The sequence below is a fragment of the Podarcis raffonei genome, chromosome 2, assembly GCF_027172205.1.
Source record: "Podarcis raffonei isolate rPodRaf1 chromosome 2, rPodRaf1.pri, whole genome shotgun sequence".
Classification (NCBI taxonomy): domain Eukaryota; kingdom Metazoa; phylum Chordata; class Lepidosauria; order Squamata; family Lacertidae; genus Podarcis; species Podarcis raffonei.
In genome coordinates this window covers 95,382,688-95,401,232 of record NC_070603.1, presented here as the reverse complement: position 1 = coordinate 95,401,232, position 18,545 = coordinate 95,382,688, and the positions used below count along the sequence as shown (strand labels likewise).

The 18,545-nt window shown below is 39.1% G+C and overlaps 1 protein-coding gene across 2 annotated transcripts in view; it reads right to left on the bottom strand.

The window, feature by feature from the left end:
• Positions 1 to 250: 250 nt before the first annotated feature.
• The window catches only part of CNTN3 (contactin 3), a 122,757-nt gene continuing 104,462 nt past the window's right edge, over positions 251 to 18,545 (bottom strand). For both annotated transcript variants that reach the window (XM_053378171.1, XM_053378172.1), the window contains 9 exons: positions 17,325 to 17,483; positions 17,069 to 17,218; positions 14,711 to 14,781; positions 12,783 to 13,017; positions 12,476 to 12,591; positions 11,297 to 11,483; positions 7,146 to 7,258; positions 4,666 to 4,834; positions 251 to 2,791 (listed from right to left, as the gene is read on the bottom strand). In XM_053378171.1, coding sequence (XP_053234146.1) covers positions 2,694 to 2,791; positions 4,666 to 4,834; positions 7,146 to 7,258; positions 11,297 to 11,483; positions 12,476 to 12,591; positions 12,783 to 13,017; positions 14,711 to 14,781; positions 17,069 to 17,218; positions 17,325 to 17,483 — 1,298 coding nt within the window. In that variant the 3' untranslated portion in view covers positions 251 to 2,693. The remainder of the gene's footprint in view (positions 2,792 to 4,665; positions 4,835 to 7,145; positions 7,259 to 11,296; positions 11,484 to 12,475; positions 12,592 to 12,782; positions 13,018 to 14,710; positions 14,782 to 17,068; positions 17,219 to 17,324; positions 17,484 to 18,545) is intronic.

The window sequence follows — 18,545 nt, the reverse complement described above, 5'->3', positions numbered from 1 at the left end:
ATTGCCTCAGTACTGATCAGCTCATTGAGGGAATTTAGAATGCCACAGTTCTTGGAAATGCAGTTTAAAAACCACTGGCTTAAATCAAAACACTCCAGCTTAACTCATTTATGGACAGAAAAGGAGAGAAGTATCATTTGCCAGGCTGTTCTTACGAGCATAAGGAATAGACCTGTACATGCCTGCAATGTGAATACGAAATGTCTGTGATTCTATAGCAACATGATGCAACACAGGCATTTTTCAATGTTATAAATATTTTATTAGAATAAAAAAAATACATACAGATAACCATAGGATATACACACACAGCTAGGAGTTGAAGGGGAAATTGATAAAACTTTTCAATATGAAACAAAATACTCTGCACACATCTCATAGAGACAATAGAGCAAGAATTTAAATTCAAGAGGATGGTCATGACAATGGCAATACAGGAACATGATGTATAACTTTCTTATAGCAAGAATGACAGGTTCACCTCTCATTGCATGAGTATGAATTACACAAAAAAGGAGTTTGTTCCCACCTATTGGAAAGTGTTTGGAAGCATCAGTAGTTTGCCATGTTGAAGAGCAAGTAACTATTTATGTTCTTTTACTATGTACAATATATACAGATTTCCCCAAGACACTGGGAAAAGGAGTGTGTTTTAAAGTTTGGGCTGTATGATGATATATTATCTGAATGCATAATAAAATTTAGAGTGATATCTGAATTGTTCTATGGCTGACACCTGTCAGGAGTAAGTGTGAAAAAGAAATTTTGAGATGAAAACTGTGTAAACATTGAAACTGTAGTCATTCAAATGTACCAAGAATAGATTTCTCTCTCTCTATATATATACCCATTGCTATGAAAATGTTGATTTAAAACAGTCCAGTTAATGATACTGACAAAGTCTCTGCTGATAAATAAGAAAATGGCAGTGAAGCTGTTATCATCCAGGATCATTCTAAAAAGTGGATAAATTGCAGCAGGACCAATATTCAAAGAGCATCCAATGAACGAGACACAAAATGTAGCAGTGGTATATAGAAGGGCAACAGATTTAGGGCTGCATATTCAGATACACCACAAATAATTTAGGGCGATAATATTCCCTGGCTATAAGGCTCTGGTGCATTGCACCAAAAAGTGTGATGTTCTACTCTGGGCACTTCATCTGTGTTTATTTTTTAGTTTATTTTTTAAAAAAATACAATGATAAATATGATGTATAGAGAAGAATGTCAAAATATAAGGAACTGGAGGAGGTATAGGTTACAAAGAAAGAATAAGGAAGCCTATCTTAAAGGAAGCCATGTAAGGATATTTTATAGTGTATTGAACATCTTAGGAAAAGCCTAAACTCATGTGACAGAAGGCTTTTCTGTTAGGGTCAAGATGCTGTAATTGTTGCATGGCTGAACAATATTAGAGCTACCAACTTTTAGCTGAATAGAAAACGGATGTAGGTCCGTATTAAGGGCTAGTGGTCATATTTTATTTGCCGTGTCTTTCTGTGGCGAACGCTCCTCTCTTGGCAGTAATACTTGCTGGGTGAAAAGACTGGAATCCAAGTAATACCTGATATTCCAGAACATTCTAGCACCCCCTACACTAGGAGGTTTGATCGTTGTACTTTTATAACGCTAAGCTAAATCTGCTGATTCATAATTTCAAAGAGGAGCACTCTGTGCTGCAGTAATGCAGACTGGTAGAAAAGGCCAAGGACCATTAAGTGCTCCAGTGTGAAAATAAGCCCCGGGCCTCTTGATACTCAAATTGTGATTCCTGTTGCTGGGCATCACAAGTGGGGAGGGTGCTCTTGTGCTAGGGTCTTGATTTTGGGCTTCCCATGGGAATCTGGTTGGCCTCTGTGAGGACAGGATGCTCAGCTAGATGGGCCCATTGGCCCAATCTAGGAGGCACTTCTTATGTGATGCTGTACAGACATACAATCCTTCAAAAACAAAATTCTAAGAGCTTCCATTGGTGCAGCATCTAGAAGAAAGTTTCCTCTTTTTTACGATTGAAAAAAGCTTAAAAACCATAAAGAACTTGAATGTTTAAATCTATTTTTTTTAAACAAAATAAGAACAAGCAATTGAACATTCATGTAGATGGTACAAAAAAAAATGGGGGCAAGGGGGACTTTAAATAGTAAACTAGATATTTGTGGTGCTTAATTAGTAAGAAAAAAAGGACATAAAACAAAAGGCCAGAATGATAGTTATCCAGTTACCATTCACCATTGTGAGGCTTTTAGAAACTAACTCAGTTTCCCATCAGATACTGCTGAAATACGGATTTGTTTTTATCTACCATCTGTGTGTATGTGTATGATTTTGTTGCAATTTACATTAAAATAATTCCGAGTTGCTTGGAAAATGGAACTCTCGCATCTTTTTCTTTTCTTTTTTTTGCAATGTGCATCCTCTTATTTTTGTCATTTCTGAAGCATGTAATGTGTAAAGTCCTTTGGTTCATTACATTTTAAGGCATTTTATATTCCTTTAGAAGGAACTGTTTAATAAGTATATGGTTTGCTCTTTATTTTATTTTTTGAATGAAATTCATAGAAAGTGTTTAAAATCAATGGTAGCAGATCCATGCATAACCACCATTTGTAGTTGTGTTGCTATTGTTGTTTTAAAAAGCACTTTTAAAGTAAATTATTCACCTGGCCTCCACCTATCTGTGAAAAGGCATCAACACAATACCACTTTAAAGATAAAGTATAGTGTTATTGACATACAGCTGGATAGGCCATTTAAGACTGCTGCCCCAGAACCTCTTGCATCCATACCTACAACAAATGGGAAAATATATGATTAGTTGGAAAGCAAAATATGCATGTTCTTAATCCCCCCCCAACCCAAAAATACAACCCTTTCTTTCGGCTCTCACTAGTGCTTACTGCTTTACATCATAGAAATCTCCCCAACTGCTCATCTCCAGAAGTGCCTTTCCATATGCCATAGCTTTATGCATTTACAGTGCAATGCACTGCATGTCTACTTAGTAGTAAAACCGATGGAATTCAATGAGCCTTTCTTTCAGGTAGCTGTGTATATAGGCCAGGGACCTATTTGCATTTTCCCTTACTTACATTTTCTCATATCAGTATGGGACTATGCCCAGTGACATGGCATGTTTATTGTACACCAGCATGAAATCTGCTGGCTGAAGGCTGGTTTAGAACTATTTAAAAGAAATAAAATCATAATAGATATTTATGTCTTGCAAAGTAGCACCAAATCCTCTGGAAAATGCAATCAACTGCATGTTTGTAACTGGTGAGAGCACCCATATAGGCAGAATCCGAAACACGTTTCTAGGTTGGCTTGGGAGCAGCTGAGGTGTGAAGGAACATATAAAAAGGGGGCTCTTCTGAGATTCTAGAGCCATTTGTTCTATTGGGACCACTGACTGGTAAGCTTCATTTGCAACGGACTAGTTCCCATAGACCATCGTAAGGACAATGTTCCATTAGTTCCCAGGAGCTATTAAGAAATAGCTTTACATTTCCCCTGAATGACATTATGCTGTCCAGCTATTGTACAGAGTCATTACCCTTGATCTTAGACAAACAATTGAGAAGTGATCTATTGTATATACTTTAAAAACAATTGAAACAAATTAATATTTGGAATATTTATTCAGCTATCTCCAGTTCTGAAAAACAGACTGAAAAATTAAAAACTGATTCTCCTACACATACCGCTGTCTAATTTACATGGTAATTTACTAGCTCAACTGAATGCAATTTGTCATGCATAGGAACATGAAGAATTTTAATTGGGTTCTTTTTCATAACATTAATGTAGTGCGTAAATCCCCAACCCCACCCTTTTATTAATCAATATAAACTCAATTTCGAAAACAGCACTGCCCAACAACTTTTTGCAGAGTTCAAGTTAAATTGCAACGGAGATTTACCTGTATTTCTCTGCTGGGGTACAGCAGATTATAAACCACCAGCACCAATATCATCTATAATTTTTCCGTGCTGTTCATATGGTGCAATGCCTTCAGTTTGCTGATAGGATAGGCCTGTGTTATTCCTATTTTTCCACTAGTCTCAATTTAAATCTAGTGGGCCTCCGTAGTCCATGTCATCTGCTTCCCTCCAAGATACTGACTTCACCAAATTATGTGCCTCTTCACCCATAATTCTGAGTTTAACATGTGTGATCTTTGTTGCATATTTTGTGGTGTCTTCAGCTTGTAAACTGCCTTGTATATATAGAAAGGCAGGATACAAATTGAAAGTGAAATGAAATTGAAATCTAAGCCTATATTTACAAGATTCCATTGTATAATAACACCCTAGAATACAATTCTCAGAGTGGTTTGACAATCAATCCTTTCCCAGGGAACTCTGGAAGCTGGATATGTGTGAGGGGAATAGGCGTCCCCTAACAGCTCTCAGCAGCCTTAAGAAACTGCAGCTCCCATACTTATTTGGAGAAAGTAATGACGGTTTAACGTGGCACCATAGTGCTTCAAAAGTACGGTGTGAATGTGACCTTGCTTAGAAGCCATTTCATGACAAAGGGTTAAGTAAGTTTCTTCCCACCAAATGAAATTCATATCTCACATCAACTCTCAGTCTTTAAAGATAAACCATAATGTCCTACATATGATGAAACTCCATTCATCAGCATCTAGTAAACATACTTGCTAGTTTAGGAATTTTAATCTGTTCGCTGCTAATGCCGTCTCCACCATCAGTCACTGCTTTCACTTCTATAATGTAGTCATCATTTAAAGGGAGCAAAAGTTCTGCAGATGTTCTGTTTGTCATAAGGACACTGAGCTCGTTTTGACTGCTAGTCCGATACAAAATCTGAAATATGGAAAAGAAAGCTGATAATTTCAGGGATGTTATTTCATCTAACATGATACATTTAATGTCATTTTAAGGTGGAAGGGGGGAACACACAAGAAGAAGGGGGAGGCATAGCACACTACGGAATTCTACCTAATCTCTTCCAAGGCACTGAAAATATACAGCATCAGTCAAGTACCTTTATCACAGCTTTGATCTAGAATGCAAGAATACACAACAACGAATACATAATATATTCTATTGAGTTTCTCAGTAATGGGGTCGTCTATAAATTATTACTCTATTTGGAGCTTGCCATTAGCTTGATCAATGACTCAAAGCAATAAATAGGGTCAGGATACTGGAGTGTCAAGCACACGAGAAAGTGAAGAATTATGGGCTATGTGGAGAGAAAGTTTGTATGTAGTAAGTCATTATTCTACCTTCGAATTAAACTGAGTATTTCTTGCTGGTTTTTTTTTAAAAAATAAATTCATGCAGTTATAACAACATCTGCATTCCACTGCAATAAACCTCACAGCAAGATGCAATTAACAAATAAGTGATTTTGGCAATTGGGATTTCTAAGGCCATTCATGAGATACAGAAGTTCAGATTTTAGTGAAAATTCTCCCCCCCCCCACTTTCTTTCTTTTTTTAAAAAAATTGTGCTGACAAAGCAAAAGCTGAAAACTAACCTAAACCACATGTCACCTCCAATGAATTTTGGAATACTCAAAAACAATATAATTAGTGTTATTAATAGTTAGAGAAAGACACCTGCGCACACTGGTTCTTTCCAGATCGCTTACCCTGTGGGTAATTCTCCACTCTGATACTAAATCAGAAACTGGGATCGGGGTAAGATAGGATAGAGAGAGAAAGGTATGAAATTGTGTGAAAATTTTGTGCAATGGTTACTCTTCTGGGCTTTGCGTGTTCCCAATCTGTTGCAGAATTAATTACCATAAATGGAGCAAACCAATATGGCTGCAAGGCACCAAGCATGATATACTGTATAATTTAAGGGCTAGTGCAGAAAATCTTAGGCATATAGTCCATAATGACCTGTGCAACTAATGGAACACACAATGATGTCCTTTCCAAATCTTTTTTTTTTTTTTTCAGCCAGAAGTGCGAATGCCTGGGATTTTCTGCACAAAATTGTACGGCTCTTTAAACAAAGGAAAACATTTTAAGTGGTTGTTTTCCCTGTTCTGGGCCTAATTCAATTGCTAATTAGGGCATTCGAAAGGGAGCCTGCTGTGAAGATACCGATGAATGTGTGCAGGAGCATTTGACACTGCCAAAGAATTGATGCAATACAGGGGTCAGCAAACTTTTTCAGCAGGGGGCCGGTCCACTGTCCCTCAAACCTTGTGGGGGGCCGGACTATATTTTGAAAAAAAAAATAATGAACGAATTCCTATGCCCCACAAATAACCCATTTTAAATAAAAGCACACATTCCACTCATGTAAAAACAGTAGGCAGGCCCCACAGATAACCCAGAGATGCATTTTGAATAAAAGGACACATTTTACTCATGTAAAAACATGCTGATTCCTGGACCGTCCGTGGGCCGGACTGAGAAGGCGATTAGGTCGGATCCTGCCCCCGGGCCTTAGTTTGCCTACCCATGATGTAGTATAACAGGCAGAGTGCTGGATGTTAGACTGGTGAAATTGATAAAAAAATATCCCTGCTTAGAAATGATGATTACTCTGAGGCCACAAGCAAGTTACTTGCTAGTACTACTCTATGTGGTTTCATACACCGTACTGAGTGTGTGCAGTGTACTGAGGAAGGAAAAGCTCATAGGTTGTACTTGGCTCAAAGAGGGGACAAACGTAAAGATTCAAAAGGAGGTATGGGAATCCGAAGGGAAATAAGACACCCATACAAACTGGTAGTGTATTTTAGCAATGGCGCTCAAAATTACATGTATGGTGTGAAGGCACATAAGACCACCAGCTTGCTGGAGCTAAGGAGGCCTGGGTCTGGTCAGTGGCTGGATGGGAGACCAACTGCATGCCACCTTGGGCTCCATGAAGGCAGGAAGATGGAATATAAATGTAAGAAAATAAATAAATGAAGCAGCCAAATCCTAAACAAGTTTCCTAAGAACTGAGGTTGTGGAGATATTAAGTCCTGGTTACTGACACATTTTCGTTTCGCCCTACATTTTATATTACAGGAGGGTTTTGGTGTTTTTTTTTTAATAAAAAAGATAATCAGTGGAAAAGGAGTATTTCCCAGCACTGATACAAACAGCCTGTTTCTAAGCAAGCATTCTGAACGGTATCACTGCAGTCTCGCTGGTTACTTACCTTATAACCAATGACTTCTGACTCGTTTTCCATTGCATGCACCTGCTCCCAATTCAGCATGACCCTGGAGTCAGTAACGTTCCACACAACGTTTCCTGGAGGCTGGCTGGGTGCTTGAAATGCATAATGAAAACATGATTTTAATTTACTTGGCATTAGAGATTTATTACGTGCGAGCAAATAACAACCCAGGTAAATTGACTGTCATGACTTGTTAGATGTAGGAGCACTTTCACGAAGCGCCATCTCATTTGTACTCTAGATTCATTTCTTAAAATATGGAGAGGCATGTAAATATTATTATGTTTTAAAATGACTTTGGACCTTCCATTAAATATCCTCAAAGAGAAGTATCAGCATAAAACACTGCAACTTTTTTTTGTTTTGTTGTTGTTACATGTACTTCATTAATTGGGGGATCTGGTTATTTATTTATTTATTTATTTATTTATTTATTCATTCATTCATTCATTCATTCATTCATTCAACTTCTACACCGCCCTATACCCGGAGGTCTCATTCTCGCTGTACTCCTTTCTGTTCTTTCTTAAGTGATTAGTAAAGGAACCCTACAAATTGCGACAAATAAAAGAGACCATTTTAAAGACTCAATCATACCATGACAGAACATTGTTTAGGTGGAATTTGCAATGGGGTTGCTTTTCAAAGTGTAACTATTAGTTTTAAGAAAATAAAATGAAAAGTAAATTCAAAGTCAAAGAAAAACAAACGGTTATTTATTAAGCTGTCATGTTGGGTAGTAATGAGAACTGCTTAGTAATGAACTTGAATGTGTTTCTAACTGTTTAAAGTTAGTGTGCGCACTCACACAAATAAAGCGTAAATGGTCCTATTAGCCCAATTCTGAAATTTCAACCAACATTTTAGACTCTGTTTAGAGATGTATTGAACATTTCAGTTTCCAGGAAATTTAGACATCGCTGTTTCGTGTCATTGTTCTCTGTTGGCTGCTGCTTTGGCAGCATTTTTATTAGCCTTCCTTTAATTAGACTTTATTAGGCTTCTTTCATCTCCTTGCATTATTCAGTTATGTGATTGCTGATCACGTAGCAAACATTTCCAACAGAATGTTGTGCAGACAATCAGGTTAGTCTATGAGCTTATGTAAACTGAGGGTAAACACAGTCAATTGAGAGAGGTTAACAACTCAACAATAGGTGAATGCACTCCATGCAACAAAAATATTTAAGGGTGGGGCTGCTTTTTAGATACTGCCTAAACTGTTCAGAAAAACAAGCACACACCACCACTATTTTCGGCTCGTTCCTATCCGGGTTTTCAGCCACAGAGCTTCTGTAACAAATCACTATCTCCTAAAACTGCAGGATAATTATATTAGTATCCGCTAAAGTGATAAATAGCTAAGCCTTGTTGTTGCGGCATTGATTTCAAAGCATGCTAATGATCTATGCTGTGGTTTGTTATACGTTATGTTCTCCTGGGGAAATGTGTATTGGTTGCTCAAGCTGCGAAGTGCAGGGCACGGCCGTAACTGTAGACAGAAGTGGCTCACTGCACTAACTTCCCGCTAGGTGGGTGGCTGTTGCTTACTGGGAGGGAGATGGGTGAGGCGGTGGGAAAGCCAGCATGGTGTAGTAATACTGGTGGAAGCATGGCTTCCCACTGCCCCACACCTCCCCAATAAGCACAAGTGACCAACCTGCTGGGGAGCTAGGCCAGTGGCTCTGCCCCATTTGCGATTGCAGACCTGTAGATTGCATAGGGCAGGCCAACATTCTGGACCTTGTTTCTTGGCTGAGCAGAGTGAGGGTGATCTGAAAGTGGGGGATATGGACATCAGTCCCTTGTCATGGTCATAATTAATTAATTAATTAATTATGACCACAACAAGGACTATTAATAATTAATTAATTAATTAATAATTAATTAATTAATTAATTATTATTATTATTATTATTATTATTATTATTAGTCCTGCATGGAAGTGTTTTTCAACCTTAGCATTCAAAATTTTTTTAAGGAAGGGGAAGCAAGCATGAAAGGGGAACTTCCATTTTCCACAGTGCCTACTGCAGGGATGAGCAGGGGTGGAGAGAGATAACAATCAACTCTGTAGCATGTGCCCTTGGCTTGCTTCAACATTTATAAGATAAATAGGCAGTTTTCAATCTTACATTAGGATTATAATTAAAAAGACAAAGGTCATTGAAAATGATTTTACTTTTTCAATTACTACAGAATTGTAACATCATAACCTGAATAGCTGTGTTCAGCCGCAGGGGTCATTACTAGTTTCTCCTTGCTTAATTTCTACGAGCCTCTTCACTGGTTCCCAAATCTATATTGAAATATACATTTCCATCTCTCCACCTCGCATCAGAAAGTTGCAATTAGGAGAGAGCCTCAATTATTACGGACCCACTGTGCAATAATAGACCATGATGAGAATGCTGAAACTCATGCTGAATCTGAGAGCGTCAGAAATTAAACTGGATTGGTTAGCTCCCCCCCCCCCGCCCCCAAGTGTTCTAATAAGGCTAAATTCCTAAAATGATGACACAAAGTGAAATTTACCGGCATATCTGTGGGAACACCTAAGTAGTTCTGAAGAACTGATACTCTGTACTGGGCTCTACCTGATCCGCCAGCAGTAAAACCAAGTTTTAAAAGGCAAATTGGTGACTTCCCTCTCCCATGACCTCCCCACCCCACTCCCCTTGAAGCCCTGCATATGGATGACCTGCCAATCTGTCAATCACCAGGCAGCAACTTTAAAATCTGCATATGATCGCAATGTGTGTACTGTGTGTGTGTGTGTGTGTGTGTGTGTGTGTGTAGGTGGCTAAAATTAGACAATCAATTTACTAAGTTTGTACACCATTCTCTTTTATATTTTATCTAACTTTATTTTACTGAACACTGCTTTGGTATCTTTTGGCTGTGAGGCAGTTTATAAACCTTCAAATAAATAAAATTTGAAAAATAAATGACCACTAGAGAGTAGAGTCCTCTGACCACCAGGGAGGGGAAGTATTTCAGATTTCTAAACTATAGATTTTGATGCTAATTCTAACCTCCATCTTAACACCTAGGAGAATAATCTAATCCATCTGAGTTATACTTTATACAAATTTATGTTGAAGTTGAGTGGCAGTGAGAGCAGCACTAGATGCTCATTAGGTGGGAGCGCTTTTGGCACGGCGGGGTGGTGGTGGTGGGGAAGATGCCTTTATTTTTCAAGAGCCTTGGGAAAGGAGCCAATTTGGTTTTGATATATTGGAGGACAAGGTGGTTTATTTCTGAGATACTCCGAGTACCATATGGGGGCCATTTGCCCATTTCTAGTCAAATCAAGAGGCAACAGTTCAAGGAGAATCCTGCATTTCACGTAGCAACAGTAAGATACAGCTATGTTTCAATCTGTACCACAACACTGCCACTATATTGAAGGCAAGTAATAGGAACACTCCCCCCCCAGAGAGTTCCAATTATGCTACCAATAGTAGTAATAGTAGTAGGTAATAGTAATAACAACCTCCGTGCTCTTACCTGTCCAAAGCTGGCAGAATGCAGCAGGTGCAAATCCAAATATATTATGCATATCACCCACATCAGAATTGTATACATGCCCACTAGTCTGTGAAACAGTATCCTTCACTGTTGGATGTGTGTGTTTGTGTGTACACACACACACAGGTACGCATATTCTTCAACAGTGACAGGGTTCACAGCTTGAAAGACTTCCCTCTTCGTAAAGGAATCAGAACCAAACTCCAACGATACATGACTGACATGTAGCTCTAGAATCCCAAAGGTTTAAGTTATTGAGCAACAAATTGGTTACTGCCAGATTATCAGTATAACAGGAATGTTGTTTCAGGTGCACAGAGAATGCTTTGGTTTAAGTATATTGAAGCCCAGTTGCTTGCTTTTATCTGAAAACAGTCCAAGCACTGCTCCCATTATGTACGAGTTGTGTTACTGTCTTCCCAGAAGACACAAAAAATAGATAAAAGGTCTATTATTGAAACTTCTTTGGTTAAGCAAGCATGTTTCCAAAGCATCACAGAGCTTACGGTAGCATTATTAAAAGTTTATTTTGTTTTCCTTGCAAGAAAAGGAACCCCATTGTGACATTTCCCCCTCCTGCCCCTGGTGATGATACCTACGTGTTTTTTTTGTGGTAGCATTGACAGTGGCACTGAAAGGACCTGCTCCTGCACTGTTGTATGCTCGAACAGCTGTATAGTACACAAGGTTGCTCATCAAGTCTGTTATTCTTACTGATGTCTCATTTCCAATGGCTTTTATTCTGTTGGAAGACTGTTCTTTTCCACCATTATTCCAGTACCTCACCTAAAGGATACAAAGAGTAGGCTACTTAGAACATATTGTTGACCTTGCTGCTTACACTGATATAGCTGTTTATAACCTATTGCTTAGCAGGTCCAACTGTCTGAATGCAATTTTACTTTCAGATTATCATGGGAAATAGCACAGTATTGAAAGGGAAACCTCCCCCCCCCCAAGTTTTTGTTTAAAACCCAGAGAAACAGCTCTATTTTCAATTTCGTAGAAGTTGCAGTTACTCAGCAGCTCTCTACCATTACATGGGCACACAACACTATTGCTATTAAGTATTGCAAATGTCAGTATCGAATTTTGCGCCTGGCTTGTTTTGTAGTCAGCTTAAACACCAGTTTAAGTCATCATGCACATGCAATTTTACTACCTTTCCCAAAGCAGAAAGGAGCACAATCATGGGTATTTAAATGCAACTGGGTTTTTATTAATGGAAACTGGGTACGGTGCTTATCTTTGCTGGAGAAACAGCAAGAGATGCTGTAGATACCAAGCGGGCATATACAGATAGCAAAAGCAGAGCTGACTGCCAACTGATTTCCATTCTCAATGCAGTTTTAGTGAGCTTGCAGTAATTGATCTGGCATGAGGCCAGGAAATAAGGCAAAGCTCAAGTTTTACACATACAAAAAGTGGGAATAGTTACATTTGGCTTTTATACTCTCCCCAAGAACAGATTATTTGTGACTATGCCATGTGTTCGTCTAGATTCAGGAGCAGAAAGCTCCCTTTCTAGTTTCAAACAGCAGGCCTGTTTAGCAACTTCCCTTCCAAAATTTGGGGGAGAGAAAAAAGTACATCACCAGATGTTTGCATGACTCATTTTTCCATAAAGAAGCAAAGACAGAGCAGCTGATTTTAACAGCAAGCTTTGGCTTCCAACAGGCAACTGAATAATGATTTGAAAGTTAAAAAAAACCAAACACCTTATCACAGTCATGTTAGCTTCTAGGAAAAGGAACATTTTCACAGGGTTTTATTTTTACCTCATAGCCCAGCAATCTTCCACTACTCATTTTCCAAGGAATGGAAATCCAGGAGACTTCAATTACAGAAGATGAGAGGCTGTTTGCAGATACACCAGAAGGTGCTATGGTGGGTTCTGCATTAGGAAACAAAAACAATAAGAAAACCCAAGGTGGAAGGGGAATCAGGAAAAACAAAGAAACTTAACGGACTCACTGGCCAACTAATTAACATGGCTTCACAGATACTAGCAAAGCAAATATTTATATTTCACTCATTGACATGGGAAATAACGACAGGTATGTAAGAGATGATTCAAAAACCCACCTTCTTCAGCAGAATACACTGTGGTCACGGGGCTAAATGGTCCTTCTCCTTTATTATTATACACACCAACCTTGACTTCATATGGTGAAAAGGGCAAGATGCTTTCGTTTCTGAAGACGTATCTGGGTGTGTCAGGTGACGTGACAACTGTCTGTATCCAGGTTGTAACGCCAAGAGGTCGGAAAGCTACGACATAGCCAAATCCTTCACCATTTTGTAATTCTTCAGGAACGGGCTAAGCCAAAAATTTGTAAATGAATAAAATACTAAAATAACAACAACAAAAAATTCAAGCTACGTAAACATAAAAAATCTAGTAAAAGAATTATTTGAGGTCTCATTTGTCTAATCAACGTTATGAGGAAGAGAAGCTTGACTCCTGAGGGTTTTTATTAAATTAGCCAAAGGGGCAATGGGATCCAATTTAAGAAACCCAAGGGCACATTAGGAATGCATGTGCTAGCATATATATTTAGCAGTATACCCCAAGGAAGTATGCAGACCCGACTTACCATTAGGGGCACCTCATTCTTTCCCTGTACAATGGAACTACTGCGACACGATCTCATAGCGCCATTTCCAGCGACATTCTGGGCTTTTACAAAGCATGCATATTGCTTGATTTAGCAAGTTTTTTAAATCACTAAATGTTTCACAGAGAGGACATTCAGTTCAGCCCCAGTATTCAGTGGCATAAATTCCATACAGCATTAAGGCGAGTTATCATTGTCAGTCATTTATTAAGCACAGATGATTAATTAAGAGCTGCACAGAATATAAAACAGATCAGGTCCCATTCCCTATCCAAACCAGTAACACAAAAAGCATAATAATCAACTACACAGAAAGTTAATATTATAATCTAATAAACACATGTGCAGTGCAAAAGAAAGATGACACAGGAAACCAACAAAGGGAGAGAAGCGATAACATCCGTTAGGTACAGTAAGAAAGTGTCTTGTTTGAAAAGGGTTTGAAAGATAGAGGGGAGTCAGCCTGATGGATGGCAAAAGAGAGATTATTACATTTACAAGGAAGAGAATAGGAAAAGGAACAAAGGTGGGAATTAGAAAAAAGAAACTATAAAGGGAAGAAAGGAGCACTAAATGAATGAAGATTGTAACCTGGGGAATAGGAATGAATGGAACATAAAACAAAGCCACAACAGAAATACAATAAGCTTTATCCCTAAAGAGACCAAGGACTGGTGCATTCATTAGCCCTAAATGAACAAATTTCGAAGTGTGTTTACTCAGATGCAAGTCCCATTCAGTTTGACAGCAATTCCTAACTAGTTTTAGGATGACAATCTTAGTAAGAGACACCATGTTTGGGTTTCCACTATGTGGAGGCTTGGAAGGTTGGAAGTTGGGTCTATTAAGGCAAATACATCCAGGATTTTACAGAGCGTTGACTTAAGAAGCCTATTTCCAATGTCATCACTGTCATCAAAGGGATATACCACTAAGGGAAGTAATGGCAGGCCTTCGCACCCTTTCAATCTACAGGTTTCTCCTACTCCTACTGAGTATTTTTCAGATGGCCTCAGCCAGACTGGGATAAATCTGTGTGATTTTGTTTATATGTCAAATAATCTTACAGGAAATCTCAGACCAAAACTCTGAAAACATATGCTATTTGTTGGGGACATAAAGTTGATGAGAAGAGGTACTTTCAGTACCCAAGTAGCTGTTTTAATTTTTGTGTTAACTCTGAAAACCTATGAGACTATTATAATAATAAGCTTAGCTAAATATTGCTCTGATAATATTCTGGAAAGAGGCCAGGAAAAGCATACATATTAAGACGACAGAACAAGTCAGCTGTATCAGATAAATGAACGTTTATGTCAGTTATTGGGTAATTTTTTACTGAGTAGATAATAAAAAGGCAACTTTTGGGAAATAAATTCCAAGCAGAACACTTACATCCCATGTGATGACCAGTTCAGACCTGCTGCCACCTCCTCCACTCACTTCAGATGGTGGTACCTCAGGAACTGTACAGGGAAAACACACATTAGCTGCACATGAATATAACAGAAGGCGCATTAATTGAATGGTCCCAGAAATTCAGAGGTGAAACTGTATCAGTTCTATATCATGATAAAGAAATTTATTTAGATCCCTGCATAGTGAAGAAAGAGGGGTTCTTTTGTCTCATGGCATATATCTCTCTTGGCCCCAATTCTCCCTCTCCAGGATATTTACTATAATGTTGAGGGTTCAAGCAGGTCAATTCCTCTCTTTCTCTGCCCTCCTAGGCTTGCACCCTGGGGAGGTCACTTTGGTGCTGCTAACACAGCAATTTGCCTTCACCCCTGGAGGTACACTCCATATTCACTCGAGACAGACAGATGCCATAAGTTTGTATTTACCGTATTTTTCGCTCCATAAGACGCACCTTTTTCCTGTTAAAATCTAAGGGGAAATGTCTGTGCGTCTTATGGAGTGAATGTGTGGTCCCTGGGGCTGGGGGGGGGGGAACCCAGGCTTCCCTTGCCAGCTCCGACAAGCTTGGGGAGCTCCCCGATGTGCTCTTTGGGGCTGGCAGTGGCTCTCTCCAAAGAGCAGGTTAGGGAGCGGCGGAAAGGCTGAGCGCATGAGCTAGGTGGGGGAAGCTCGGCTTTCCCCACCGCCAGCCCCAAAGAGCAGGTTGGGTCGAGCAGCTCTGGGGTAGCCCGCGAAGCCTCTGCAGGGCAGCGGAGAGCCTTCATCCCTCTGCCCTGGGGAGGCTTCGTGCGGCTATCCCTGGCTTTTGCGGGAGGTGGGGGAAGGGACAGAGCGAGGCTCTCTCTCACTTCCCCCACCTCCTGCAAAAGCCCCCAAGAGCCACATATTTTTTTTCCTTGAATCCCCCCCCCCCAAAGCCTTATGGTCAGGTGCGCCTTATGGAGCAAAAAATACGGTATATGTTTCTGTGTTCATAGGGAGTCTCCAACTTATCTAAAAGCCACTATCTTATTTTGGAGTCACCCGAATGAGTGCTCAACAGTCAAAATTCATTATTAGTGGGAATAACCATTCTTAATATTCAGAAGTGAATTAAGTTGTTTTTTTTAAAACCATACTAAGTCTCCTGAAAGAAGGGAACCCTTCTTCAGACAAAGTCTACAAAGTGCTGAGTATGTTCTATGAGTATTGCTTGACTGGCAGATTTCTCCCAGGTAGTGCTTGAATTCTTGTAGCTCAAAGACAGACAGAGCTGGTTTCTATGTTACATTTATGCCAAGTAATTTTAAAAAAGCTGCACAAAAATTAAGAAGGCCATTCTGAATTCTTATCATAGTAGAATTATGACATCCTGCTTTTCAGTGCTCTGCTGATTAAACTGCACAATCACATTCTAAGGAGAGGAAATATATGTATGTATTACAGAGAAGGAAAGGAACCCCGTGAAGCATGTGCAAGCATTACATAAAGGTTGCAGTCACCTTGTCAGCGTGGGTGGCAGAGTCTCAGAAGAAGAAAAAACAATCGTTAAGCAATTTCTATCTGAGTGCTCCTGTTCAATACTCACACAAACCTACTTTATTCTCTACCATTTTTTAAAACTATATAAACAAGTTGTTTTGACTACTGCAAAGAATACTCTGATCTTCACTTGTATTCACAATTTTTCCACTTTCTAAACATCAATGGCAAAGCCGCAATACTGTGGAATAATTTTCTTATTCCTGTGTAGGCTTATTTCTCGCCTTTACCTAAAATATTCCAGGGCTGCACATCAAACACCACTATTTAGTGACCTTCTCCAGTAATCTCCAACCTGTGGTGACTGAAATTGGTTTTCCTTATCTTAGGATGTGAGGGTCCACAGTATATGCGCTTTGCTATGCCTCACCTAAGAATGTTCAGTGGTGCCAAAAGCAAAGCATTAGACATGCCAGCAAAAGCCATTCTGTCAAGCAGTGCTATGGCAACAACTTCTAGCAGAACAGATAGGTGACACTTTTTACGTTGGACGGAACAGAATTCAGGACTGCAGCAAGCACCCCACTGTTACAATTTGGCTTCTCTAGTTCATCATTTTGTACAAGGGAAAGGTTTTCAGTATATGCATTAATATGTAACTTCATGTAAAAGTTGTCTGAGCACACAAGCACTTGTGTATTATAAATCTGGTTAGTCACTGAGTGCCAAGTACTCATCTCTTGAACTGCCTAAAAACAGGAGAAAAAAATCAAATAATTTTACAAAAGTTTTTTAAAAATGTAAAGGTTTGAAAACCTGCTGCACTGAACTTGCATCAATTGAACCAAGCAAACAAACAAAAAACCCACTAACCTGCCTCTTCAGTTCTTACTTTTTCTGAGGGTAAACTAGGTTCTCCACCTCCGATTTTGTTACTGGCAACTATACGGAATTCATATTCAACCCAAGGGTTTAAGTCTACTGCAGTGGCTGTGAACGTCTTCCCATCAATGACATCAGGAACTGTAACAGAGTATTTTGAAAGAAACTGCAAATTCCTGGTTTCCTCCACAACAAAAAAATATTAAAATGCAGTCTTCATAAACACTTCAAAAATATTTCCCTCTACCTGTTGTGACTCTTTGCCATCCCACTGAAAAGGGTGTCCTGGCCTGTATTGTATAACTAGCGATTGGGCTGTGATTATCTAAGCCCTCATGCCAAGTAAGCCGGGCTGTGGTAGCTGTTATTTCATCCACTTTTACACGTTCCGGTGGTCCAGGTGAGCCTAATGCAATAAGATATTAGATTTTTAAATTGGAAAGGTGTTATGAAGGCAGCACTTATTCTACAAATCTTTAAACACAGTGCCAGCTGATTTCTATTTTGCCAGCACTGTGGGGGGAAGAAAACAATTTAGATTGCAATAAAACTGCCATTTTTTACATTTACTAAACTCCTGCTTGGTTATTTTATAGTTGTAAAAGCAAGTTCTGAAACAGCAGTTTCACAAGCAGAGAGCAGATGATGTATTCTTCCGGGGACCTTTATTCAGCAACTTTTCACTACCTTTTCAAATCAGCGTCTTTTACTTTAGTCCTTGATGTCCTGCCTTAATCTGCTAATACATCTTTTTGGTTTGACAATTTGTTATCTAAAGCAGTTTTTGCCATGATGTTCGCTTGGTAGTCATTTCTCCCCTGCACAAAACCGCATCAGCACCCTGGACAGCAATTTAACCCTGAAAGCTTTCTTAAGCATTTCTGGAAATAAGGATTTTCTTCAGTTTACAAAATATACTACTGCGTTCTTCTTCTTCTTCTTAAATACATTTTAAAATAAAAACACACAGAGAGAACATCAGGTAATAGCTAATACAATGTTATTTTGAAGTAAAATAGTGTAGCCACGGATGAAGATTGTCACATTCACTTTAACACATAAAGACAAATTTCATCCAAATTAGTATTAATTTGTACGGTGTGAATTGATGTATACTTGCACAGTAATACCTTCCCCCTCTCCCTTGTGCCCCCTAAACCTGTTTTGGGCCCCCCAAGCCTCCAGAAGATTTATTGCAGGAGTAGGCCTCATTCCATACACAAAACAACTTAGTTAAATCCCATCCTATGGTTAAAATACTTCTGCAGCTTGTAATCTATATATAAAAAAGAGAGAATCCTGGATAGTTGTCAAAATATATAATTTTAGGAACTTCCCTGATTCATTGCTAGAGACTAAGTAGCAATTGGGCTTTCAATAGCAACAAGTTGCTGTGTTTGCACACCCCCCACTGCAACATATAAAGTGAATATGTGTATTGTGTACTGTTCATTTCCTCAGATCTCAG